At 44.1% G+C, this 23,815-nt stretch overlaps 1 protein-coding gene across 1 annotated transcript in view; it reads left to right on the top strand.

Annotated features, from left to right (window-relative positions):
* The first annotated feature begins 10,606 nt into the window (after window positions 1-10,606).
* Window positions 10,607-23,815, top strand: part of ZYG11B (zyg-11 family member B, cell cycle regulator) — a 101,775-nt gene continuing 88,566 nt past the window's right edge. The window contains exon 1 of the mRNA XM_003815029.5: window positions 10,607-11,696. Coding sequence (XP_003815077.2) covers window positions 11,667-11,696 — 30 coding nt within the window. The 5' untranslated portion in view covers window positions 10,607-11,666. The remainder of the gene's footprint in view (window positions 11,697-23,815) is intronic.

Raw genomic sequence — 23,815 nt, 5'->3', positions numbered from 1 at the left:
AGGCCAAAACTCCTGGGCTGGACAGCAGTGAGATCATGCCTGTGAATAGTCTCTGCACTCCAGCCTAGGTTACATAGCAAGACCCCATCACACACACACCTCCCTCACACATACACACATACACCACACACATAGACACACCACACACACACACACACACACACACAGTTTACTGGGCCTTACACCCAGAATTTCTGATTCAGTTGGTCTTGGTGGCCCAGTAATTTGCATTTCTAACAAGCCTCACCTGGGAACAAGGGTCGGGCCCACACTTTAGCAATTATTGGAGTAGAGTGAAGATTGAGGCAGGCATCAAGGTCTTCTATGAATGTATTCAGTTGATGACAGCAATGAAGAGGGAGAGATAGCAACCTTAAATGGTTGATTTAAAATATGACCCTAACACTTGGATGTTTCACCTGGTAGCCAGTTCTTTGCCCACCTTGGCCACATATTTCTCCCTAACCACAGCAGAAGTTTGGGCAACCTTCAGCTCTCCTCCTTGGTTTTAAACTCTGTGTCCAAGGGCTTTAATTTTCTTTTTTTTTTTTTTTTTTACGGATGCTATTTTTTTTTTTTTTGTATTTTAGTAGAGACAGGGTTTCACTGTGTTGTCCAGGCTGGTCACGAACTCCTGAGCAATCCGCCCGCCTCGGCCTCCCAAAGTGCTAGGATTACAGGCGTGAACAACTGCGCCCAGCCAAGGGCTTTAATTTCATATTCTATGGAATACTCTTCACCTTGATGTTTGAATCAGAAATAGCTGGAGCCAGCTTTATTCTAAAACCAGCAACTTCAGGGAGAAAAAGCAGACTGAACTGCCAAACTGCTTTCCACCTCCAGAGATTTCACTATGTGTTGCGGGGTGAGGAAAGGAAAAAAAGCCAGGTGCGGTGGCTCATGCCTGTAATCCCAACACTGTGGGAGGCTGAAGCAGGTGGATCACTTAAGGTCAGGAGTTCAAGACCAGCCTGGCCAACATGGTGAAGCCCCGTCTCTACTAAAAATACAAAAATTAGCCAGACATGGTGGCTTGTGTCTGTAGTCCCAGCTACTCCGGAGGCTGAGGCAGTAGAATTGCTTGAACCTGGGAGGCAGAGGTTGAGGTGAGCTGAGATCATGCCACTGCACTCCAGCCTAGGGTACAGAGGGAGACTCTCTCTCAAAAAAAAAAAAAAGGTAAAGCTAATACTAGAGAGGTCATTTATAGAGTAAACGAATAATAGAAGGCACATTTCTCAAACGAATGTTCTTTCTGACAATAAATATGTTTTGCACATTTATGTAATTTTCTGAAATGTAGTTCACAAGCTATAGAAGTTAACCTTCCTTATTTACATTAAAAGTCAGTAAATTGCTGGGCACGGTGGCTCACGCCTGTAATCCCAACACTTTGGGAGGCCAAGGCAGGAGAATCACTTGAGCCCAGGAGTTCAAGGCCAGCCTGGGCAACATAGGGAGACCCTGTCTGTACAAAAAGTAAAAAAAATTAGCTGGTCGTGTTAGCACACGCCTGTAGTACCAGCTACTTGGGAGGCTGAGGTGTGATGATCATTTGGGTCTGGAAAGTGGAGGCTGCAGTGAGGGTTGTCATCATGCCATTGCACTCCAGCCTGAGAGACAGAATGAGACCCTATCTCAAAAAAAAAAAAAGGTAAAGAAAATACAAGAAGGACTTGTAATTTATAGAAAAGATAGAGCATGGTAAAATGTAATCTTGCTGAAGACCTTAGCATCAGCCTAATCAGTCACATAAGCAGGCCTGGTTTGGCTGGGCGCAGTGGCTCACGCCTGTAATCCCAGCACTTTGGGAGTCCAAGGCAGGTGGATCACCAGGTCAGGAGTTCGAGACCAGCATGGCCAATATGGTGACACCCTGTCTCTACTAAAAATACAAAACTTAGCTGGGAGTGGTGGCAGGCGCCTGTAGTCTCAGCTACTCGTGAGGCTGAGGCAGGAGAATCACTTGAACCCAGGAGGTGGACGTTGCAGTGAGCTGAGATCACGCCACTGCACCACTCCAGCCTGGGTGACAGAGTGAGACTTCATCTCAAAAAAAAAAAAAAAGAAGACCTGGTTTACATCACTGTACATATATACATACACATATAGGTCCAAGGAGTTTGTTTTCTTTCTGTACCAAACGTTCATTTTGTTGTTCCTTTCAATCAAGATAGGTTGAAAAGATACTTAATTGCTTTTTAATCTACCTTTTTCTTCTCTGGGTATATAAGTTCTGATTCCAGGCTGGCATGGTGGCTCATGCCTGTAATCCCAGCACTTTAGGAGGCTGAGGCGGGTGGATCCCTTGAGGCCAGGAGTTGAAGACCAACCTGGCCAACAGGGCAAAACCCCATCTCTACTAAAAAAACAGAAATTAGCCGGGAGTGGTGGCTCATGCCTGTAATCTCAGTACTTTGGGAGGCTGAGGTGGGCAGATCACTTGAAGTCAGGAGTTTGAGACCAGCCTGGCCAACATGGTGAAACTCCATCTCTACTGAAAATACAAAAAAAGTAGCCGGGTGTGGTGGTGCACACCTATAATCCCAGCTACTCGGGAGGCCAAGGAAGGAGAATCGTTTGAACCCAGGAGGTAGAGGTTGCAGTGAGCCAAGATCGCACCACTGTACTCCAGCCTGGGCGACAGAGCAAGATTCCATCTCTAAATAAAATAATAATAATAATTTCTAATTCCATAGTCAGGAGTTCTTACCAGCTCCCCTATGAGGTTTTGGAGCCATCATATCAAGAGGACTTTCCACATATACTCTTAATATCTCAGAATTCTTATGGCCCATGTTAAATATTAGATACTTCCTGTCTACCCTGGAGTCATAGGTGCCTAAATAAATCAAGACTCTAGGGGCCAGGTGCAATGGCTCATGCCTGTAATCTCAACACTTTGGGAGCCGGAGACAGGCAGATCCTTTGAGTCCAGGAGTTCGAGACCAGCCTGGCCAACATGGCAAAACCCCGTCTCTACTAAAAAGACAAAAATTAGCCGGGCGTGGTGGTGCATGACTGTAGTCCCAGATACTCAGGAAGCTGAGGTGGAAGAATGGCTTGAACCCAGGAAGTGGAGGTTGCAGTGAGCTGAGGTCATGCCACTGCTCTCCAGCCCGGGTGACAGAGATTAAGCACAGAGCCAGAATGTTAGAACTGGTGGAGAGCTTGAAGTTCACCCCTCCTGACCACTTACCCCCTCAGGACACTTTACAGATGATCAAACCTAGCCCCTATCCCCAAAGGGAGAGGAAAGATTTGTCCAAGGCCTCAGCATCTCAGGGTGCCAAATGCCTAAAGGTCATCAAATCACACCTCCCCAGTATCAGAGCCAGGGACTAGAATTCAATCCTGACTCCTGGTACAGTGCTCCTTAGTCTTTGTTGTTGTTGTTTGTTTTTTGAGACAGGGTCTCACTCTGTCACCCAGGCTGGAGCGCAGGGGCACGATCTTGGCTCCCTGATTCTAATTAACTCAACAAAAACTAAAAAAAAACAACAACAACTGTACAGACCCTTTTAAAATTAGAACATTAAAAAAAAAATTTTTTTTTTAAGAAGGAGTTTTGCTCTGTCGCCCAGGCTGGAGTGCAGTGGTGCGATCTCGGCTCACTGCAACCTCCGCCACCCGGGTTCAAGTGATTCTCCTGCCTCAGCCTCCTAAGTAGCTAGGATTACAGGCACCCACCACCACAGCTGGCTAGTTTTTGTATTTTTTAGTAGAGATGGGGTTTAGTAGAGATGTGGGCCATGTTGGCCAGGCTGGTCTCAAACTCCTGACCTCAAGTGATCTGCCTGGCTCCTTGGCCTCCCAAAGTGCTGGGATACAGCCTTGAGCCACTGTGCCCGGCAACAACTTTGTTTTACATTAGCCAAGTATGGTGGTTTGTGCCTGTAGTCTGAGGTACTCGGGAGACTGAGACAGGAGGATTGCTTGAACCCAAGAGGTTGAGGCTGCAGTGAGCCATGACTGTGCCACTGCACTCCAACCAGGGTGACAGAACAAGACCTTGTCTTAAAAAAAAAAAAAATTAGAACATCAATAAAGCCATTTCTCATTGTAAAAATTATTTTTACTTGTAGAATAAGTGGCTCTAAATTACTACTTTTAAAATTATTGATTTACTTTAAAAATAGGTTATATATTTTCATGATTAAAAAAAATCAGGTCGGGTGCGGTGGTTCACACCTGTAATCCCAGCCCTTTGGGAGACTGAGGCAGGTGGATCACTTGAGGTCAGGAGTTTGTGACCAGCCTGGCTAACATGGTGAAACCCTGTCTCTGCTAAAAATACAAAAATTAGGCAGGCGTGGTGTCACGCGCCTATAATCCCAGCTACTCAGGAGGCTGAGGCAGGAGAATTGCCTGAACCCAGGAAGCAGAGGTTGCAGTGAGCCGAGATTGTGCCACTGTGCTCCAGCCTGGGTGACAAAGTGAGACTCTGCCTCAAAAAACAAAAACAAAAACAAAAATTAGCCAGGTGTGGTGGTCGGCACCTGTAGTCCCAGCTACTTGGGAGGCTGTGGCAGGAGAATCACTTGAACCTGTGAGGTAGAGGTTGCAGTGAGTAGAGACTGGGCCACTGCACTCCAACCTGGGCGACAGAGCAAGACTCTGTCTCAAAAAAGTAAAAATAAATAAAAAATAAATAAAAAGATACAAAAGATTATATACTATGAAAATCTCCCTCCTACCTGTCTCTGGCCATCCAGTTTTCTTCATTGCAGAAATGATTTAAGTTTCTGTTAAATTCTTCTGGGGATATTTTATGCATAGATAAGCAATTATGAACGGATATTACTATCATCAGTTCTTACAGGAATATTAGCATGCAATACATGCTATTTAGGGCATTGCTTTTTCACTTAACAGTAGATTTTGAAGCTATTTCCCTATTAGTAGACAAAAAGCTTTCTCATTCCTTTTTAAGGCTGTAGATTATGCATTGTATAACTACACTGTTATTTAACCAGGTCTGTATTAATAAACATTTAAGCCAGGTACAGTGGCTCACGCCCATAATCCCAGTGCTTTGGAAAGCTGAGACAGATGGATTGCTTGAAGCCAGGAGTTTGAGACCGGCCTAGAAAACATCAACCAGACCCCGTCTGTACAAAAAGTTAATTTTTTTTTCATTTTTTCTGCCATGCCTATAGTATCAGCTACTTGGGAAGCTGAGGTGTGAGGATGGCTTGAGCTCCAGAGTTCAAGGATGCAGCGAATGATGATTGGGCCACTGTACTCCAACCTGGGCAATAGAGTGAGACCCTGTCTCTATAAATAAATAAAATAAAAATAAAACATTAAGTTGTTTTCAATCTTTTGCTATTACAAATAAGGCTTGAGCATGTGTATAAATTAAACTTTTAAAAGTGAAATTGCTGAAATAAAAAAAGGGAAATTGCTGGGTCAAAGGGAACATGCATTCAGACAAGTTATAAATGCCACCGTTAAATTATCCTCCATAGAAGTTATCCCAATTACACTCCCAGCAACAAAATATGAGCATACCTGTTCAACATCACCCCTCCTTTCCACACAGTATCTTATCAATCATAGATCTTTGCCAATCTGACAGATGAGAAATGGTAATTTCAAAGAAATTCTAATTTGCATTTATCTTATTATTATAAGTAAGAGTGAGCATTGAAGAGCCATTTCTATTTCTTTTTCTGTGAACTATCAGTTCACATCTTTTGTGCATTTTTCCCCTTGGGTTTTGTTCTTACTGATTTCAGCTCTGAATACAAATATAAACATTATTCATTTTCCTATATGAAATGCATATATATATACATATAGTCATTTGTTATCTGACTCTACTTATGGTGACTTTTGCCTTACATTTTTTATTTCTACATAGCTGAATTTATCAATCTTTTCTGTTATGGCATCTTGGTTTTGTTTTGTACTTATTTATTTATTTATTGAGACGGAGTTTCCCTCTTTTGCCCAGGCTGGAGTACAGGCGCAATCTTGGCTCACTGCAACCTCCGCCTCCCGGTTTCAAGGGATTCTCCTGCCTCAGCCTCTGGAGTAGCTGGGATTACCACCATGCCCGGCTAATTTTTGTATTTTTAGTAGAGACGGGGTTTTGCCATGTTGGCCAGGGTGGTCTCGAACTCCTGACCTCATGATGTGCCCACCTCAGCCTCCCAAAGTGCTGGGATTACAGGCATGAGCCACCGTGCCCAGCTCTTGTTTTGTACTTAAGAAGACCTTCCTTACTTTAAGATTCTAAAAAATTCTCCCATGATTCTTTCTTCCAGTATGTTATGGTTTCCTTCTTTCTTTTTTACTTTTTTTTTTTTTTTTTTTTTTGAGACAGAGTCTCGCTCTGTTGCCCAGGCTGAAGTGCAGTGGCGCGATCTCGGCTCACTGCAAGCTCTGCCTGCCGGGTTCACGCCATTCTCCTGCCTCAGCCTCCCGAGTAGCTGGGACTGCAGGCGTCCGCCACCGCGCCCGGCTAATTTTTTGTATTTTTAGTAGAGACGGGGTTTCACCGTGTTAGCCAGGATGGTCTCGATCTCCTGACCTCGTGATCTGCCCACCTCGGCCTCCCAAAGTGCTGGGATTACAGGCGGGAGCCACTGCGCCCGGCCTTTTTTTTTTTTTTTTTTTTTGGAGACGGAGTCTCACTCGGTCATCCAGGCTGGAGTGCAGTGGCTCGATCTCGGCTCACTGCAATCTCTGCCACCCAGGTTCAAGCGATTCTCTTGTCTCAGCCACCCGAGTAGCTGGGATTACAGCCGTTGCCTGTAATTTTTGTAGTTTTAATAGAGACGGGGTTTCACCATCTAGGTCAGGCTGGTCTTGAACTCCTGACCTTGTGATCCACCTGCCTTGACCTCTCAAAGTGCTGGAAGCCACTGTGCCCGGCCTAATTTTGTATTTTTAGTAGAGATGGGGTTTCACCATCTTGGCCAGGGTGGTCTTGAACTCGACTTCAAGTGATCTGCCTGCCTGGGCCTCCCAAAGTGCTGGAATTACAGGCGTGAGCCACCATGCTCGTTCTTCTTTTTTACATTTTAATATTTGATATATTTGAAATTTGTCTTGGTGAATAGTGTGAAGTATAAATCCAAGTTAAAATTTTCTAGATGTCTATCCAGTTATTCTAACACCAAATACAATTCCACCTTTTGCTTTCTGACTTGAAATGCTACCTTCAGTATTATACTAAATTCCTAGGTAATTTGGATGCATTTTTGAGCTGTTTGTGCTTCATTGATTGCAAATCAAGCAAATCAACTGTGACTCCATTCTTTCTTGATGGCAGAACCCTTATTTATTTATTTATTTTTGGAGATAGGGTCTTACTCTGTCACACAGGCTGGAGTGCAGTGGCGTGATGATGCCTCATTGCAGCCTCGACCTCCAGGGCTCAGGTGATCCTCCCACCTCAGTCTCTTGAGTAGCTGAAACTACCACCATGCCCAGCTACTTTTTGGTATTTTTTTGTAGAGATGGGATTTTGCCATTTTGCCCAGGCTGGTCTCAAACTTTTGGTCTCAAACCATCTGCCTGCCTTGGCCTCCCAAAGTGCTGGGATTACAAGTGTGAACTACCTTGGCTGGCTAGAACTCTAATTTTTTTTTCTTTCTTTCTTTTTTTTTTTTGAGAAGGAGCCTCTCTCTGTCGCCCAGGCTGGAGTGCAATGGAGTGATCTTGGCTCACTGCAACTTCCGCCTGCCGGGTTCAAGCGAGTCTCCTGCCTCAGCTTCCCGAGTAGCTGGGACTACAGGTGCGCACTGCTACACCCAGCTAATTTCTTTTGTATTTTTAGTAGATATGGAGTTTCACCATGTTGGCCGGGCTGGTCTTGATCTCCTAACCTCATGATCCACCCACCTCAGCCTCCTAAAATGCTGGGATTACAGGCCTGAGCCACCACACCCAGCCTAGAACTCTAATTTTTAATGACGATTTTCCTCCCTAAGGAAGTCCTTAGGGAAAGTAACTCACAGATCAGACGGAGAGTGAATCATGATTGGTCTAAGCTACTATTGTTGGTCCTATTCTCTTTGGTATTTATTGGCTTATCCATGGTACTTGAGGGGAAGTCTATTGAGTAACTACTAAGAAAAATTGTAGCTTACTAGACATATAAGGGGATATGTTTAGCTGGCAGTTAGATATATAAGTATGAAATTCAGAATGCAGATATAATTTTGGGGTTATCACAGCATAGATAATATTTAAAGTAATGTGTTGGGATAAGATTATCAAGGAGTGTACATGCAAAAGACAAAAAGTCGAAATATTGAGCCTTGGGGTACTACAGTATTTAGAGGTCAGAGAAATGAGGAGAAACTAGGAGCAGCCAGTGAGATAGAAGACCCGAGGGGGTGAAATGTCGTGGTAGCCAAGGAGGGGGAAGTAATGAGCTGTGTCTAGTGATGTTGGTAGGTCAAGTAACACGAGGACTGAGAATTGACTGGTGTCAGCAAATGGACACCACTAGTGACCTTGACAAGAGCATTTCAGTGGAGTGGAGGAGGTAAAAGCTTAACCAGAGAGGATCTCACCGAAAATGAGAAAAAGGAAGTCAAGGCCAGGCGAGGTGGCTCATGCCTGTAATCTCAGCATTTTGGCAGGCCAAGGCAGGCAGATTGCTTGAGCTCAGGAGTTCAAGACCAGCCTAGGCAACATGATGAAACCTCATCTCCACAAAAAATACAAAAATTAGTTGGATGTGGTGGCACATGCCTGTAGTTCCAGCTACTTGGGAGGCTGAAGTGGGAGGATTGCTTGAACCCAGGAGGCTGAGGTTGCAGTGAGCTGAGATCGCACCACTGCACTCCAGCCTAAGCAACAGAGTGAGACCATGTACAAGCCACCTTTGTGAGACATTTTGCAGAAAAGAGAATGGAGAAATGGGGCAGTAGGTGGGGGGTCAAGTCCAGTCAAGAGAGGGTTTTTTTTTTTTTTTTGAGATGGAGTCTTGCTCTGTTGCCCAGGCTAGAGTGCAGTGGCGCGATCTTGGCTCACTGCAACCTAAGGAGGGTTTTTTGTTTGATTGTTTTAAGATGGAAGAAATAAAATCATGTTGCTATAGCAATGAGAGGTAATAGCAGAAAAATAGCGATGTAGGCGAGAGGAAGAATTGCTGGATAGGTGTCTTTGAGAAAGTGACGTGGTATGAGACCTAGTACTTGAGCTTCTCAAAGTGTGATCAATGGACTAGTGACCATCTAGAAATGGTTTTTCACCAGTTTGTGACAGCAATTCAGAATTAATATTTTGAAACTTTTATAACAATTTGACAGAAAAATGTTACGCGTGTTGGGTTTAATAATAAAAATTCTGCCTAGAGTAGTCAAATTCATAGAGATAGAAAGCAGAACAGTGATGGTGAGGGATTGGGGGAAGTTAGGAATGGGGAGTTATTGTTTAACGAGTACAAGCTTTCAGCTTTGCAAGATAAAAAAGTTCTGGAGGCCTGGCACATTGGCTCACGTCTGTAATCCTAGCACTTTAGAAGTCTGTGGCAGGAGGATTACTTGAGCCTAGGAGTTTGAGACAAACCTGGGCAACACAGTGAGACCTTGTCTCTACAAAAAAAAAAAAAAAAGGTAGCCAGGCGTGCTGGTATGTGCCTGTAGTTCTAGCTGCTTAGGAGGCTGAGGTGGGAGGATCACTTCAGCCCAGGAGTTTGAGGCTGAGTGAGCCGTGATTGTGCCACTGTACTCCTGATGGGTGACAGGGTAAGAACTTGTCTCAATAAATAAATAAAAGAAAAAATAAAAAGTTCTGGAGCTTCTTGATGGGGATGGTTGCACAACAATGTGAATGTATTTAATACCTTTGAACTGTACACTTTAAAATGGTTAAGCAGGTCTAAAAAATCTGGGCTTGCATTTTGGATGCTTGTTTTTAAATTTTAATTTTTTCTAGTAATTAATTTTGATTGTATTTTACAGAAATTTAGTTTTGTGATTGGGGATAAAATCTGGGTCTTTTAGCACAGATGCTTGAGAACTGAGGAGGATTTGACGTTAGCTAAAAGACAAATAATTAATTTGTAGTAAGGAAAGGAAGGCAGAGAGAGCATCAAAGCAGAGTTACAGGTTCGTTGGAAGTCATGGTGGGTGCTGGGAACTTGTAGATGTTCTTTTTGGTTTGTTTGATTTTCTTGTGAATTAGAAGCAAAATCATCAGCTAAATGAGATGAGGGAGGAAGTGTCGGAGGTTTGAAGAGACAGGAGACTTGAAATAGTTATGTAGCAAGGTGGGAGAGTGTGTGAAACTGGAGAAATGTGGTAGGGTAGCCACTCATTATGGCCCCTTGAGAATAATGATCTCAAATTTACGGGGAGTCAGTCAACCACTTTTGGCTTTTTCTCCACCCACTCCATTGCTGGAGTTCTGTCAGTACAAAGAAAGCAGAGAACGACTAGAGAAATGAAGGTAATACTGAAGAAATCGACTTCATGTACCTCATGTACTCACTTTCTTCCCCAAACAGCTTAGATTCTATTAGATTCCATTTCATGACGGACGATAGAATCTAAGCTGTTTCAGGAAGAAAGTAAGTACATAAGGCCAGCGTGGGGAGGAATAGCGAAAAGGTAGTTGGATCAATGGATTTGGGGTCTTGGAGTTGAAGTTTTTGGAGTTGGAGTATTATCAGACAGAGTGAGCTATAAAGGAAGAAGGTTGTGGCCGGGCGCAGCGGCTCACGCCTGTAATCCCAGCACTTTGGAAGGCCAAGGCAAGCGGATCACCTGAGGTCAGGAGTTCGAGACCAGCCTGGCCAACATGGTGAAGCCACGTCTCTACTAAAAATACAAAAATTAGCCGGGTGTGGTGCCGGGTGTTTGTAATCCCAGCTACTCGGGAGGCTAAGGCAGGAGAATCACTTGAACCCGGGAGGTGGAGGTTGCAGTGAGCCGAGATCGCACCACTGCACTCCAGCCTGGGCAACAAGAGCGAAACTCCATCTCAAAAAAAAAAAAAAAAAAAAAAAAAAAAAGAAAGAAAGAAAGAAAGGAAGAAGGTTGCAATGGGAGTTAGAGGATTAAAATTGAGATTTTAGAGAAGTTACAATTATTCGTATGAGCATGAGAGTGAGAGGCTGAGCCAAGAATGATCCCTAGAGAAGAATCTGAGAGGCCAGAGGATTGGAAGAATTAAGCGAATTTTGAAATAACCAAGAGTTATGACAATAGTACTAATGAATGACAGTGAACCAGAAGCCCAAATCTTAGAGAATGATGGTGAATGACAGAGGAGTCTATAGGTGACCGAAGTGAGCGATGCTCTAATCTCTCGTCATGATGTAATATTTAAAGCTTTTCATATTTTGAAGGGATGCTAGGATTTGGGGGTGTGTGGCTCCTTTAAGGGCCTGGGAGGGGAGAAGCTGGAGGTCGGGCTGGTGGGGGCGGGACCCCCTCGTCTGAGTCTGCGCATTGAGAGCGGAGGCGGGTCCAGGTGCGGGCTCGCGCGCCCGGGCGGGTCCTCGCGGGGGCGGAGTCTGCGCTCCGGTTCGGGCTGCGGCTGCGGCTGCTACTGCTACGCTTCTAGCTTGAGGGAAAGAGGCCGAGGCCTGGGCCAAGCCCGGAGCCGCCGCTCGCCGGAGCCTCCTGGAGCCTCCGCGCCGGCTCAGCCTGGGGGCGGGCTCCGGTCCGGCCCGCCGCCGCACCCAGGACGGAGGCTGCATGCCCGAGGACCAGGCCGGCGCAGCCATGGTGAGGGAGCAAGGCCTGCCCTAGCCGCAGCCGCCCGCCACCCTAGCCCCCGCCCGTCGCGCTGGCCCCTGCGGTCTTGCCCCTCCCTGTCTCTGGTGTCCCCTCGGGCTCCCTGCCTTTACCTCTCTCCCTCGTTACCGCCCCCTCGGTGTTCAGCTCCTCCTTCCCCGTGCTCCCCCATTCACCTGCTTCGGTGAACCCCTTTAGGTGACACCCCCTGAATCTCCCTTCTCCCCGATGACATCCTTTTTATCACCCCCAGTGACAGCCTTTTTCTCATTCCCTTTGTCGCCCACTCCTTGTCCTTTAACCCTAACCCTTCCTTTCTTTCTCCTCTATCATTTTGCCTTTTTTCCTCTTATGTGATTTTTACTTTCCCCCCTTTCCTCCCTAGTTTTCGCTGCTCTTCCTTGCTCTTCTCACCCCTCTTCACCATTTTATCTCCACTGCCCCCTTCTCTCCGTGTTCCTTCTCCCCTTCGTCCTCTTCCATCCACGTTTCCTCTTCCCTTATCGGATGTCCTCGCTCGGTTCGCCGTCGCAGTTGTCCCCATTTCCTTCTACGGGCTTCAGGGGTCTAAGCAGGAACAATTTGAGGACTGTTGTTTCCCGGGAGCTGTAGGGCGGGCAGATAGGGATTTATAGGCTTGCTTCTTCCTTTTCGTTTTTGGAGGCATTGAAGAGATCCTGGAAGCCTATTCACCTAGTGTCATTGCAAAATCGAAGTGGTGGTGTGTTACAGAGCAGTGAAGTGAGGGCCAGCATGCATACTGTGACCTCAGGAGAGATCTAGTCTTTTGACAGAAATAGCTAAAAAATGTTTTGAATTTTTTTTATTTCGAGCATCTTTTAATGTGGAGGTGCAGTTGGAGAAGTTTAAAAATACTTATTTACAAGCTTGGCTATTATTACTAAAAACAAATGATTTGTTTTCATTTGGAGGCAGAGACCAAGGGCATTTGAGGACTGACAATCAGGTTGGCAGGTTGTGACAGTCTCTTTAAACCTTCTAAAGAGTTCATTTGTTTTGCCCTGTCTGCCTTTAGTTGAGAGAACCTTATATTTGCAAATTTTCTTTCTGTTTGAAAATAGGTTGAGGCTTCAGTTGGTTTTTTCATTGAGTTGGGTTATAAGTGGTTTGCTGTACATTTATTGAAAACATTGCTCCATCATATGCAACAAGCTAAATTTTGGTCTCTGGGAGGAATAAGGCAAAACTAAGTCCTGATAATTATGTTCCCCTAGGAGGTTAGTCAGTTTCTTTTTTTCCCTCCAGCTGTTTTTTGGAAAAGTAATATACTATAAAATTATTTAATCTATGAATTTTCCCTAACTCGCTCCTGCATTTTTAGTCTGTCATTTTCCTGTGTTTGTCTCCTTCACTTTCACACACTGTTGTTGTATGCTAACCTGTTTCTCCCTGTGGAATGTAAGTTCTAGGTAGCAACCGTGCCTTACTTATTATTCCAAGTGCCCAGGCCAGCTAGGTGCTTGAATGATTCACTTTATGGTCTCATTTCCCACCTGACTAATATAAACTTAAACTGAAATTTGAGGTAACTAGTGGACTACACAGAAAGAGTGAGTTTGAGAATTGTTGTTTGGAGACGATCTTGCTCTGTGGCCCAGGCTGGAATGCAGTGGCACAATCATGGCTCTTTGCAGCCTTGAACTCCTGAGGTCAAGTGATCTTCCCACCTCAGCCTCACAAGTAGCTGGTACCACAGGCACGGACTACCGTGCCCCGCTAATTTGTAAAACTTTTTGTAGAAATGGAGTCTTGCTGTGTTGCCCAGTCTGGTCTTGACCTCCTGGATTCAAGCCATCCTCCCACCTTGGCCTCCCAAAGTGCTAGAATTACAGGCATGAGCCATCACGCCTGGGCAGAGAATCTTAATTTTGATGCAAAAATGATATTGAGTGAGGTATGATGATATACTTTTCAGAATAAAGAGCTATCCTACCTAAGACATTACACTGCTAGATTTTTGAAAGTGTGGGCCCTTCCATTGAGAATGAATGTATGAGAGGGAGGAGTTATGAACTCCCCTTTGAGGTATTTAGGATCTAAAAGTGTCCTTTGAGCTGGGCCTGAAAGTTGAATAGGATTTATATAGATCATTTTGGGAAGGGGAAGAATGCCTCATTGTGAATGTGAGTAGCAAGTAGAAAGGATCCCCTCACAGAGATTTTTTTTTTTTTTAAGAAAGAAAGTAGGAAGGAATTAGGATGCATTGTAGGAAGTAGTATTACCCTTATATAGCATGGAAGGATGCAAGAATGAAGATGTGTAGTAGGAAATGAGGGTAGCAAGATACTGTCTTAGCCCATTCAATCTACTGTAACAAAATACCATGAACTAGGTAGCTTGTCAGCAACAGAAATTTATTTCTCAGAGTTTGGAAGGCTGGGAAGTCCAAAATCAGTTCCCCAGTGGATTCAGTGTCTCGTGAGGGCTCTTCCTAAGTCACCTTTTCACTGTTTTCACACATGGTGGCAGGGGCCAGGCAGCTCTCTGGAGTCTCTTTTATAAGGGCACTAATCCCATTCATGTGGGCACTACACTGGTGATCTAATCACCTCCCAAAGGCCCCACCTCCTCATACCATTACCTTGGGGGTTAGGATTCCAACATATGAATTTAGGGAGACAGAAACGTTCAGACCACAGCAGACATATTAGGCATGATTATGTTTTAAACTCTGCATCTAATTAAATTGATTTTTCCTTGCTTGTTAAAACATATACACACAGAGTAACAGTGTATGTATGGGAGAGGTGAGGAGAAGGCAGAATATTAGCTTATTTTGAGCTAGGAATTATCAGTAGAGGCCACTTTCTCGTGCAATATTTTTGTAGATAATAAATACAGTTGAATGAATGATTATTATAAAGCTTTGTATTTTATATTTGTTAAATGTTAGTTAGGTTGTGTTTGAATAGTTGAGATGTTTAAGATGAATTCTTGGCAGGGCGTGGTGGCTCACACCTGTAATTCCAGCACTTTGGGAGGCCAAGGCAGGCGGATCACCCGAGGTCAGGAGTTCGAGACCAGCCTGGCCAACATGGCAAAGCCTCGTCTCTACTAAAAATACAAAAATTAGCTGGGTGTGGTGGCACACGCCTGTAATCCCAGCTACTCGAGAGGCTGAGGTAGGAGAATCACTTGAACCCAGGAGGTGGAGGTTGCAGTGAACTGAGGGCAGGGCCTGAGAGGTTGCAGTTCTTTTTTTTTGAGGCAGGGTCTTGCTCTGTCCCTAAGCTGAAGTGCAGTGGCATGATCACAGCTCACTGCAGCCTTGACTTCCCAGGCTCAAGCGATCCTCTCACCTCAGCCTCCCAAGTAGCTGGGACCACAGGTGCCCATCATCACACCTGGCTAATTTTTATATTTTTTGTAGAGATGGGGTTTCGCCATGTTGCCTAGGCTGGCCTCAAACTCCTGGGCTCCAGTGATCCTCCTGCCTCAGCCTCCCAGAGTGCTGGAATTATAGACGTGAACTACTACAAAAGTTTGCATTTCTGTCAAAACCCACGTAATGCTGATGCTGCTGGTCTGTGAACCACAATTTGAGAACTACTGGTCTAAGACATAGTCCTTACTTTTAATTAATCTAATAATGTTTTTGGAGTGTCTTTGACTGTGTTGACACTGGGGAAATCACAGATAGTAAAATAGATGTGACCTCTGGCATTTTTCATCTCATGTATGTAGAGTAATTTTATTTTATTATTTATTTATTTATTTATTTATTTTGAGATAGGGTCTGGCTCTGCCGCCTAGACTGGAGTGCAGCGGCGTGATTACGGCTCATTGCAGCCTCAAACCCCTAGGCTCAAGCAGTCCTTCCAGCTCAGCCTCCCAAGTAAAGCTAGGACTTCAAGTGTGCTCTATTATGTGCAGCTGATTTTTTGTTTTTGTGTAGAGAAGAGATCTCCCTGTGTTGGCCAGGCTGGTACCAAACTTCTGGCCTCCAGGGATCTTCCCACTTTGGCCTCCCAAAGTGCTGGGATTACAGGCACAAGCCACTGCATCCAGCCTTTATACAGTAATTTTAAATGTGAAGAGTTTTAATATATCTTGAGTGTGCTGAAAAAGGACAAGTTGATAGCTGGGCATGGTGGTGCATGCCTGTAGTACCATCTGCTCTGAAGCCTGAGGTGGGAGGCTCACTTGAGCCCAGCAGTTCAAGGCTGCATTGAGTTATGATCATGCCACTGCACTCCAGCCTGGGCAACAGAGTGAGACCTCATTAAAAAAAAAAAAAAAAAAAAAAGAAAGGAAAGAAAAGAGAAGTTGTGGAATAATGGAATGGAATAGTTAGGAGTAGCTTTGCAGAGGGTCTTACTTTCAAGTAGAGAACTGAGGGATTAAATTGTAGGAGTTATGTAAAGAATAGTCCAGATAGGCCGGGTGCAGTGGCTCATGCCTGTAATCCCAGCAGTTTGGGAGGCCGAGGTGGGTGAATCACCTGAGGTCAGGAGTTCAAGACCAGCCTGACCAATATGGAGAAACCCCGTCTCTACTAAAAATGCAAAAATAAGCTGTGCATGGTGGCAGGTGCCTGTAATCCCAGCTACTCGGGAGGCTGAGGCAGGAGAATTGCTTGAACCCGGGAGGTGGAGGCTGCAGTGTGAGCTGCGATTGTGCCACTGCACTCCAGCCTGGGCAACAGAGTGAGGCTCCATCTCAAAAAAAAAGAAAAAAAAAAAAAGAGTCCAGACAGAAGGAGCAGCATGTGCAAATGACCTGTGGTGATACTCTCTCTTGCCTGCCTAACTCTAACATATCCTGGAGTTCTCCATTCAAGGAACTCAGGGAAACCCTGTCCAAAAAACCTAGGTCACTCTCCTCTTTATTATGTAGCACTTTTTCATAGAGTACATAGCAACAGGAATTTTATATTTCTTACTGTAATTATTTGATTAGAGTCTCTTTCCATTCCAGAATATAAAAATCATTGATAAAGAGATGATTTTTGACCAGCTCCTAAGGGCTAGGTGATGTTCTAGGCACTGTGATTACAGAAGTTAAAAAAAGACATGGGGTACAGGGAGGGGATACACAATAAATACATCTATAAATGTATAATGACAATAGTTATATAATAAATACTAAGAAAAAATAAACCAGGCTAAGATATAAAGTGATATTGTGTGTGTGTGAGAGGGCAACTATTTTAGATAGGATGGTTAAGCAGCAACACTAATAGCTTTTATTTATTTATTTATTTTTGAGACAGGATCTCACTCTGTCACCCAGGCTGGAGTTCAGTGGTGCAACCACGGCTTGCTGCAGTCTCGACCTCCCAGGCCCAAGCCATCCTCCCGCCTCATCCAACTCAAGCAGCTGGGACTACAGGCGTGCAGTACCACGCCAGGCTAATTTTTGTATTTCTGTAGAGATGGGGTTTCACCATGTTGCCCAGGCTGCTCTCAAACTCCTGGACTCATGTGATCTGCCCACTTTGGCTTCCCAAAGTCCTGGGATTACAGGCCTGAGCCATCGTGCCCAGCCTATTTTTTTCTTATGACAGTGACATTTTGAACTAAAAAGATGGAAGTTATTATTAATATCAGTAAATGTGTTCTTGAAACTTGAAAAAGGATGTGTGTAGGGGAATCAATAAATAAGTTAAAATCCCTTCCAAGCTTATGCTTTTGAACCATAAGTCTGAGCAGTCTCAAGCCAGTATGAATCAGAGTTATTCAGAAGCACAAGTGGAGAAATGTCCTACAATAGGAGGGAAATCTTACTAAATTTCCTTCTTGCTTAAAAGAAAATTATATCTTGTATACAGAGATTAAATATTAACACTAGTGGCATTCTGTATCTCCCCCTATTATTAGACATATAATTTATTAGCTGACTAAAATTCTAAATTAATAATTTGGCCGGGCGTGGTGGCTCACGCCTGTAATCCCAGCACTTTGGGAGGCCAAGGCAGACGGATCACGAGGTCAAGAGATTGAGATACTGTGATTACAGAGGTTAAAAAAAGACACCCCGTCTCTACTAAAAATAGAAAAACTAGCTGAGCGTGGTGGCACACACCAGTAGTCCCAACTACTCAGGAGTCTGAGGCAGGAGAATCTCTTGAACCCGGGAGGCAGAGGTTGCAGTGAGCCGAGATTGTGCCACTGCACTCCAGCCTGGCGACAGAGCAAGACTCTGTCTCAAAAAAAAAAGGCCATCCTGGCCAATGTGGTGAAACCCTGTCTCTACTAAAAATATAAAAATTAGCCGAGTGTGGTGGCGGGTGCCTGTAATCCCAGCTACTCCGGAGGCTGAGGCAGGAGAATCACTTGAACCCGGGGGGGGCGGAGGTTGCAGTAAGCTGAGATCGAGCCATTGCACTCCAGCCTGGGCAAAAAGAGTGAAACTCCATCTCAAAAAAAAAAAAAATTATTAATCCAACATAGGAGGTTATTTTCCTTAGATAAAGCTCATGCGTGGAAGCAATTGTATACAAAGACAGAATTATTTCCTATTTCAGTAAAATTTACAAACAAGCCTCAGCTAGTTCTCTGTAGGATCATCATTCTAGTCATTTTCAGAGTATCTTGCATTGAGTTTCTGTACGTAAAATTAAGTTACTGAGAAAGTTTTATCAGATTTTACTCTGTGGTAAAATTTGTATATCAAACCTTTTATAGGTTCCATGATTTCAAAATAATAGTAATATCTCTTAAATAGAATGTTAGTTTTTATTCTTTTTTATTAAATGTGTTTGTTCTAGAGGTCATGCTTAATGATTTCCAAGAGTATATTTTTTGTATAGTTTTTGTGAGGCTGGGCATGGTGGCTCACGCCTGTAATCCACATCTACAATCCCAACACTTTGGGAGACAAAGGTGGGTGGATTGCTTGAGCCCAGGAGTTCGAGACCAGCCTGGACAAGATATTGAGACCCTGTCTCTACACAGAATGAAAAAATTAGCGCACATCTGGGGTCTCAGCTACACAGGATGCTGAGGTGGGAGGATTGCTTGAGCCTAGGAGGTTGAAGCTGCAGTGAGCAGGGTTCACACCACTGCACTCCAGGCTGGGCAACAGAGCAAGACACTGTAAGATCAATCAATCAATCAATCAGAGATATCTTGATGTATCATTTAAGAATCATGATCAGATAAATGTACTCATTCTTGTATTTCATCATCAATGTACTTATATTTCTTGTCTTTAACAGTTTGTTATACAAAGAAAAGCTACTGCATTCAGTGTTCAGATTAAGTTATAACAATGCAATGACTTTATCATGAGCCATTCTCCTAATTCCCACTAATTGACACACATTCAGTAGATAAATTGTTGGATACTCTCAAACTATTCTATTTTTATAAAGGAGAAAATTTTAGATAATTATTAAATATTCAAAAATATACAAATTGAAATAGACATAATTTTTTTTTGTTTTGTTTTTTCATAGTGACAGGGTCTTGCTCTGTGGCCCAGGCTGGAGTGCAGTGGCGTAATCATAGCTCACTATAACCATGAACTCCTGGGCTTAGATGATCTCTTGCTTCATCCTCCTGAGTTGCTGGGACCACAGGCATATGCCAGCATGCCCAGCTAATTTTTTTTATTTTTGTAGAGGTAGGGTCTAGATTATGTTGCCAGGCTGGTCTCAAACTCCTGGGCTCAAGTGATCCTACTGCCTCAGCCCATCAAAGTGCTGGGATGTCAAGCCATGAGCCCAGCAGACATCAATATTGAATGTAATGATGTGAGCCTGTAGATGAATTGGGAAATGCTGGCTAAAACACTGCTTTTTTCATAGGTCCTAAAACTAGCTCTTAAAGTATATTTAATAAGCGGTAGAAATAGTCATTATTAACAATGGAATAAAAGGCTTTTTTTTTAAAGAGTCTCAATCTGTTGCCATCTCAAAAAAAAATAAAAAATTAGCTGGGTGTGGTAGCGCATGCCTGTGATACCAGCTACTCAGAAGGCTGAGGCAGGAGAACCACTTGAACCTGGGAGGCGGAGGTTGCAGTGAGCCGAGATCGCGCCATTGCACTCCAGCCTGGGCAACAAGAGTGAAACTCTGGCTCCAAAAAAAAAAAAGTGATTTGGCAGTATGAGTTCAAGAACCACAAAATTGTACACATTCTCTGACCAATTTTCTTTTTCTTTTTCTTTTATTTTGAGATGGATTTTCGCTCTTGTTGCCCAGGTTGGAGTGCAATGGTGCAATCTGGGCTCAACACAACGTCCACCTCCCGAGTTCAAACGATTTTCCTGCCTCAGCCCCCCGAGTAGCTGGGATTACAGGCATGTGCCACCGTGCTCAGCTAATTTTTGTATTTTTGGTAGAGACAGGGTTTCTCCATGTTGGTCAGGCTTGTCTTGAACTCCTGACCTCAGGTGATCCACCCGCCTTGGCCTCCCAAAGTGTTGGGATTACAGGTATGAGCCACTGCGCCCGGTCCAAATCACTTTTTTTTTTTTTTGAGACGGAGTTTCTCTCGTTGCCCAGGCTGGAGTGCAATGGTGCGATCTCGGCTCACCGCAACCTCCGCCTCCCAGGTTCAGGCGGTTCTCCTGCCTCAGCCTCCCTAGTAGCTGGGATTACAGGCATGTGCCACCATGCCTGGCTAATTTTGTATTTTTAGTAGAGACGGGGTTTCTCCATGTTGGTCAGGCTGGTATCGAACTCCCAACCTCTGGTGATCCGCCTGCCTCGGCCTCCCAGAGTGCTGGGATTACAGGCATGAGCCACCGTGCCCGGCCCAAATCACTTTTCTAAAGCACTTTGAAGAACAATATGTCTTCAGCACTTAAGTATTTCTTTGACAAACTTAATGCTACAAGTATTATTCTCACACTAAGTAATTGTGATTAAGATTTTTCAGGCTCATAAATGAAAGAAAAAGAAATTGTATAGTAACTAGGCAAGGGTGGAATGAGAAAAGACTGGAGGCGTGCCACTCCTCCTATTCAGAATTTTTTTTATTTTGAGACAGAGTCTCTCTCTGCCACCCAGACTGGAGTGCAGTGGCGCGATCTCGGCTCACTGCAGCCTCCGCCTCCCGAGTTCAAGTGATTCTCCTGCCTCAGCCTTCTGAATAGCTGGAACTACAGGCGCCCACTGCCATGCCCGGCTAATTTTTGTATTTTTTAGAAGAGATGGGGTTTCACTATGTTGGCTAGGCTGGTCTCGAACTCCTGACCTCAAGTGATCTGCCTGCCTTGGTCTTCCTACTCAGAATTTTTAAATTCCTCCCTATTGTCTGAGACAATAGACCCTGTGAAGATACCTTTTTAACACTGAAAACCTTGAGAGACAGGACAGTAACATACTTTCAGAACATATTAACTGTGGGGGAGAAAAAGCAAAAAGCAGGTCCAGTAGGAATTCAGTAATATTTTAAAATGATACTCTGTTAAGTCTAACATCTATTATGCATTAAAAATATCAAGATATTATTGTGTACAGAGTGTACTTGATATGCATGGGAATTTGTGAACTCCTTAAGATCCTTGTGGAGCCTGCAGTTTCGGCCCTGCTAGTTTACAGTGGTCTTACAGGGCTGCTGTGCTATACAGATTGTACTGCACAACTCAGCTAACAGCCATTCATATAGACAGCAGTGAATCTACAGAGATCTGTATCCTGTGTACTTGGTGATGTCTAGCACACAGTAGGGACTCAGCAAATAGTTGTTGAATGAAAGTGTTTTATTTATTTATTTATTTATTGAGACAGAGTTTCTCTCCGTCACCCAAGCTGAAGTGCAGTGGCGTGATCTCAGCTCACTAGAACCTCTGCCTCCCAGGATCAAGTGATTCTCCCACCTCAGCCTCCTGAGTATCACAGGCATGCACTACCATGCCCAGCTAATTTTTTTCTTTTTCTTTTTCTTTTTTTTCTTTTTTTTGAGATGGATTCTTGCTCTGTCACCCAGGCTGGAGTGCAGTGGCACCATCTCGGCCTCCCAGGTTCAAGCAATTCTCCTGCCTCAGCCTCCTGAGTAGCTGGGATAACAGGCACCTGCCACCATGCCCAGCTAATTTTTGTATTTTTAGTAGAGATGAGGTTTCACCATGTTGGCCAGGCTGGTCTTGAACTCCTGACCTCAGGTGATCCGCCCACCTTGGCCTCCCAAAGTGCTGGGATGACAGGCGTGAACCACTACGCCTGGCTAATTTTTGTATTTTTTAGTAGAGACGGGGTTTTGCCATGTTGGTCAGGCTGGTCTCGAACTCCTGTCCTCAAGTGATCTGCCCCCTTTGGCCTCCCAGAGTGCTGGGATTACAGGTGTGAGCCGCTGTGCCTGGCCTGAAAGTGTTTTATGTAGTATACTAGGACCTTTATGATCTGATCTTTTTTACTGCTTTAGCCTTATTTCTCATTTTATGAGAAAAAATCTTTACATTTTATGCTCAGTAATACTGCATGAACATTATGCTGTTTTTTGTGCCTCTAAGTTTTGCTTACACTGTTTCTTTTGCCTGGAATGCTGGGGTTTCACCATGTTAGCCAGGCTGGTCTCTAACTCCTGACCTCAAGTGATCCACCCACCTCGGCCTCCCAAAGTGCTGGCATTACAGGCGTGAGCCATTGTGCCTGGTACTACTTCTTAATTATTAAACCTTCAAGTGTCCCTTTATGCCCTATCTCCTTTGTGAAGGCTTTGGTTGCCCCCAGGAAACCTTGGGTTAGGCATTTCTGTATGCCTCTCCTGTACAGTGTATGTGCCCTGGTTATAGCAGTTGTTTTCTGTGGTATTATTATTTGTTAATGAGGCTGGCTGTGTCTCCAGATGTGAGCTCTTTGAGGGCAGGACAGTGCTGTGTTTTTACAGTTTCATGTCATAAGCACTTAGCATAGTGCTTGACATGTAGTAAGTACTTATCAATATTGAACTGAACAATATTGGCTGGGCGTGGTGGCTCACGCCTGTAATCCCAGCACTTTGGGAGGCCGAGGCGGGCGGATCACCTGAGGTCAGGAGTTCAAGACCACCTGGCTAACATAGTGGGAGCCCATGTCTACTAAAAATACAAAAATCAGCTGTGCGTGGTGGCATGCCTGTAATCCCAGCTATTTGGGAGGCTGAGGCAAGAGAATTGGTTGAACCCAGGAGACAGGTTGCAGTGAGCCAAGATCGTGCCATTGCACTCCAGCCTGGGCAACAAGAGCAAAACTCTGTCTCAAAAAAAAACACAACAATACTGAGCAGTACGATGTTTGATCAGTGTGTGTTTGATAGAGAATTGCATAAGGTAATGTTAACTGAGATGTTGTGATAGATGAAAAAAATTGAACACTCTGTACAGGTCCCCTGAGGGGAAAAGAGGTTGGGTAGGTGAGAAATGTTAGATCGGATAGTTTCTTTTACTAGCCTAAATGGCACTTTTGACCTAGGACAAATGTTCTGTCCACAAGGATTTAACAGGAAGAGCTGAGAAGACAGCCTCCTGATTTTGAGATGAATTGCGAAGCAGTATCCCTTTGTATAAACACTTGAAAGTCACTTGTCTATATAATTTGTAGAGGTGTTCTTCCAGAGAGTAGAATGTTTAAACTCAGATAGTAAATAATCAGTTACTGGTAAATCTAGAGGGGTGGTTAATTCTTTTAAAAACTTTTATTAACTTTTTCTTTATTTTTATTTTTTTGAGACAAGGTCTTCACTCTGTCGCCCAGGCTGGAGTACAGTGGTGGCATCTTGGCTCACTGCAGCCTCAGCCTCCTAAGTGGCTGGGACTACAGATGTTTGACACCATGCCCGGCTAATTTTGGTAGTTTTTTAGTAGAGTCTGGGTTTCACCATGTTGGCCAGGCTAGTCTCCAACTCCTAAGCTCAAGTGATCTGCCCGCCTCGGCCTCCCAAAGTGCTGGGATTACAGGCATGAGCCACTACACCTGGCCTTAATAGCTTTATATAAAGATCTTTTGTTTTTTCTGTTATCTTCAGTTCTCCTTTGTATAAATGTTTTTCTTAGCTTTCCAGTGTCTTAATGCCTATTCAATGTCATATTTTTCTTTTCTAAGGACTTTTTTTTTTTTTGAGATGGAGTTTCACTCTTGTTATCAAGGCTGGAGTGCAATGGTGTGATCTTGGCTCACCGCAACCACTGCCTCCCCACAACCTCACCTCCCAAGTTCAAGT

The sequence above is a fragment of the Pan paniscus genome, chromosome 1 (genome assembly GCF_029289425.2).
Source record: "Pan paniscus chromosome 1, NHGRI_mPanPan1-v2.0_pri, whole genome shotgun sequence".
Lineage (NCBI taxonomy): Eukaryota > Metazoa > Chordata > Mammalia > Primates > Hominidae > Pan > Pan paniscus.
Note: the sequence above shows the minus strand (reverse complement) of the source record. Positions and strands in the feature narration are given on the sequence as shown.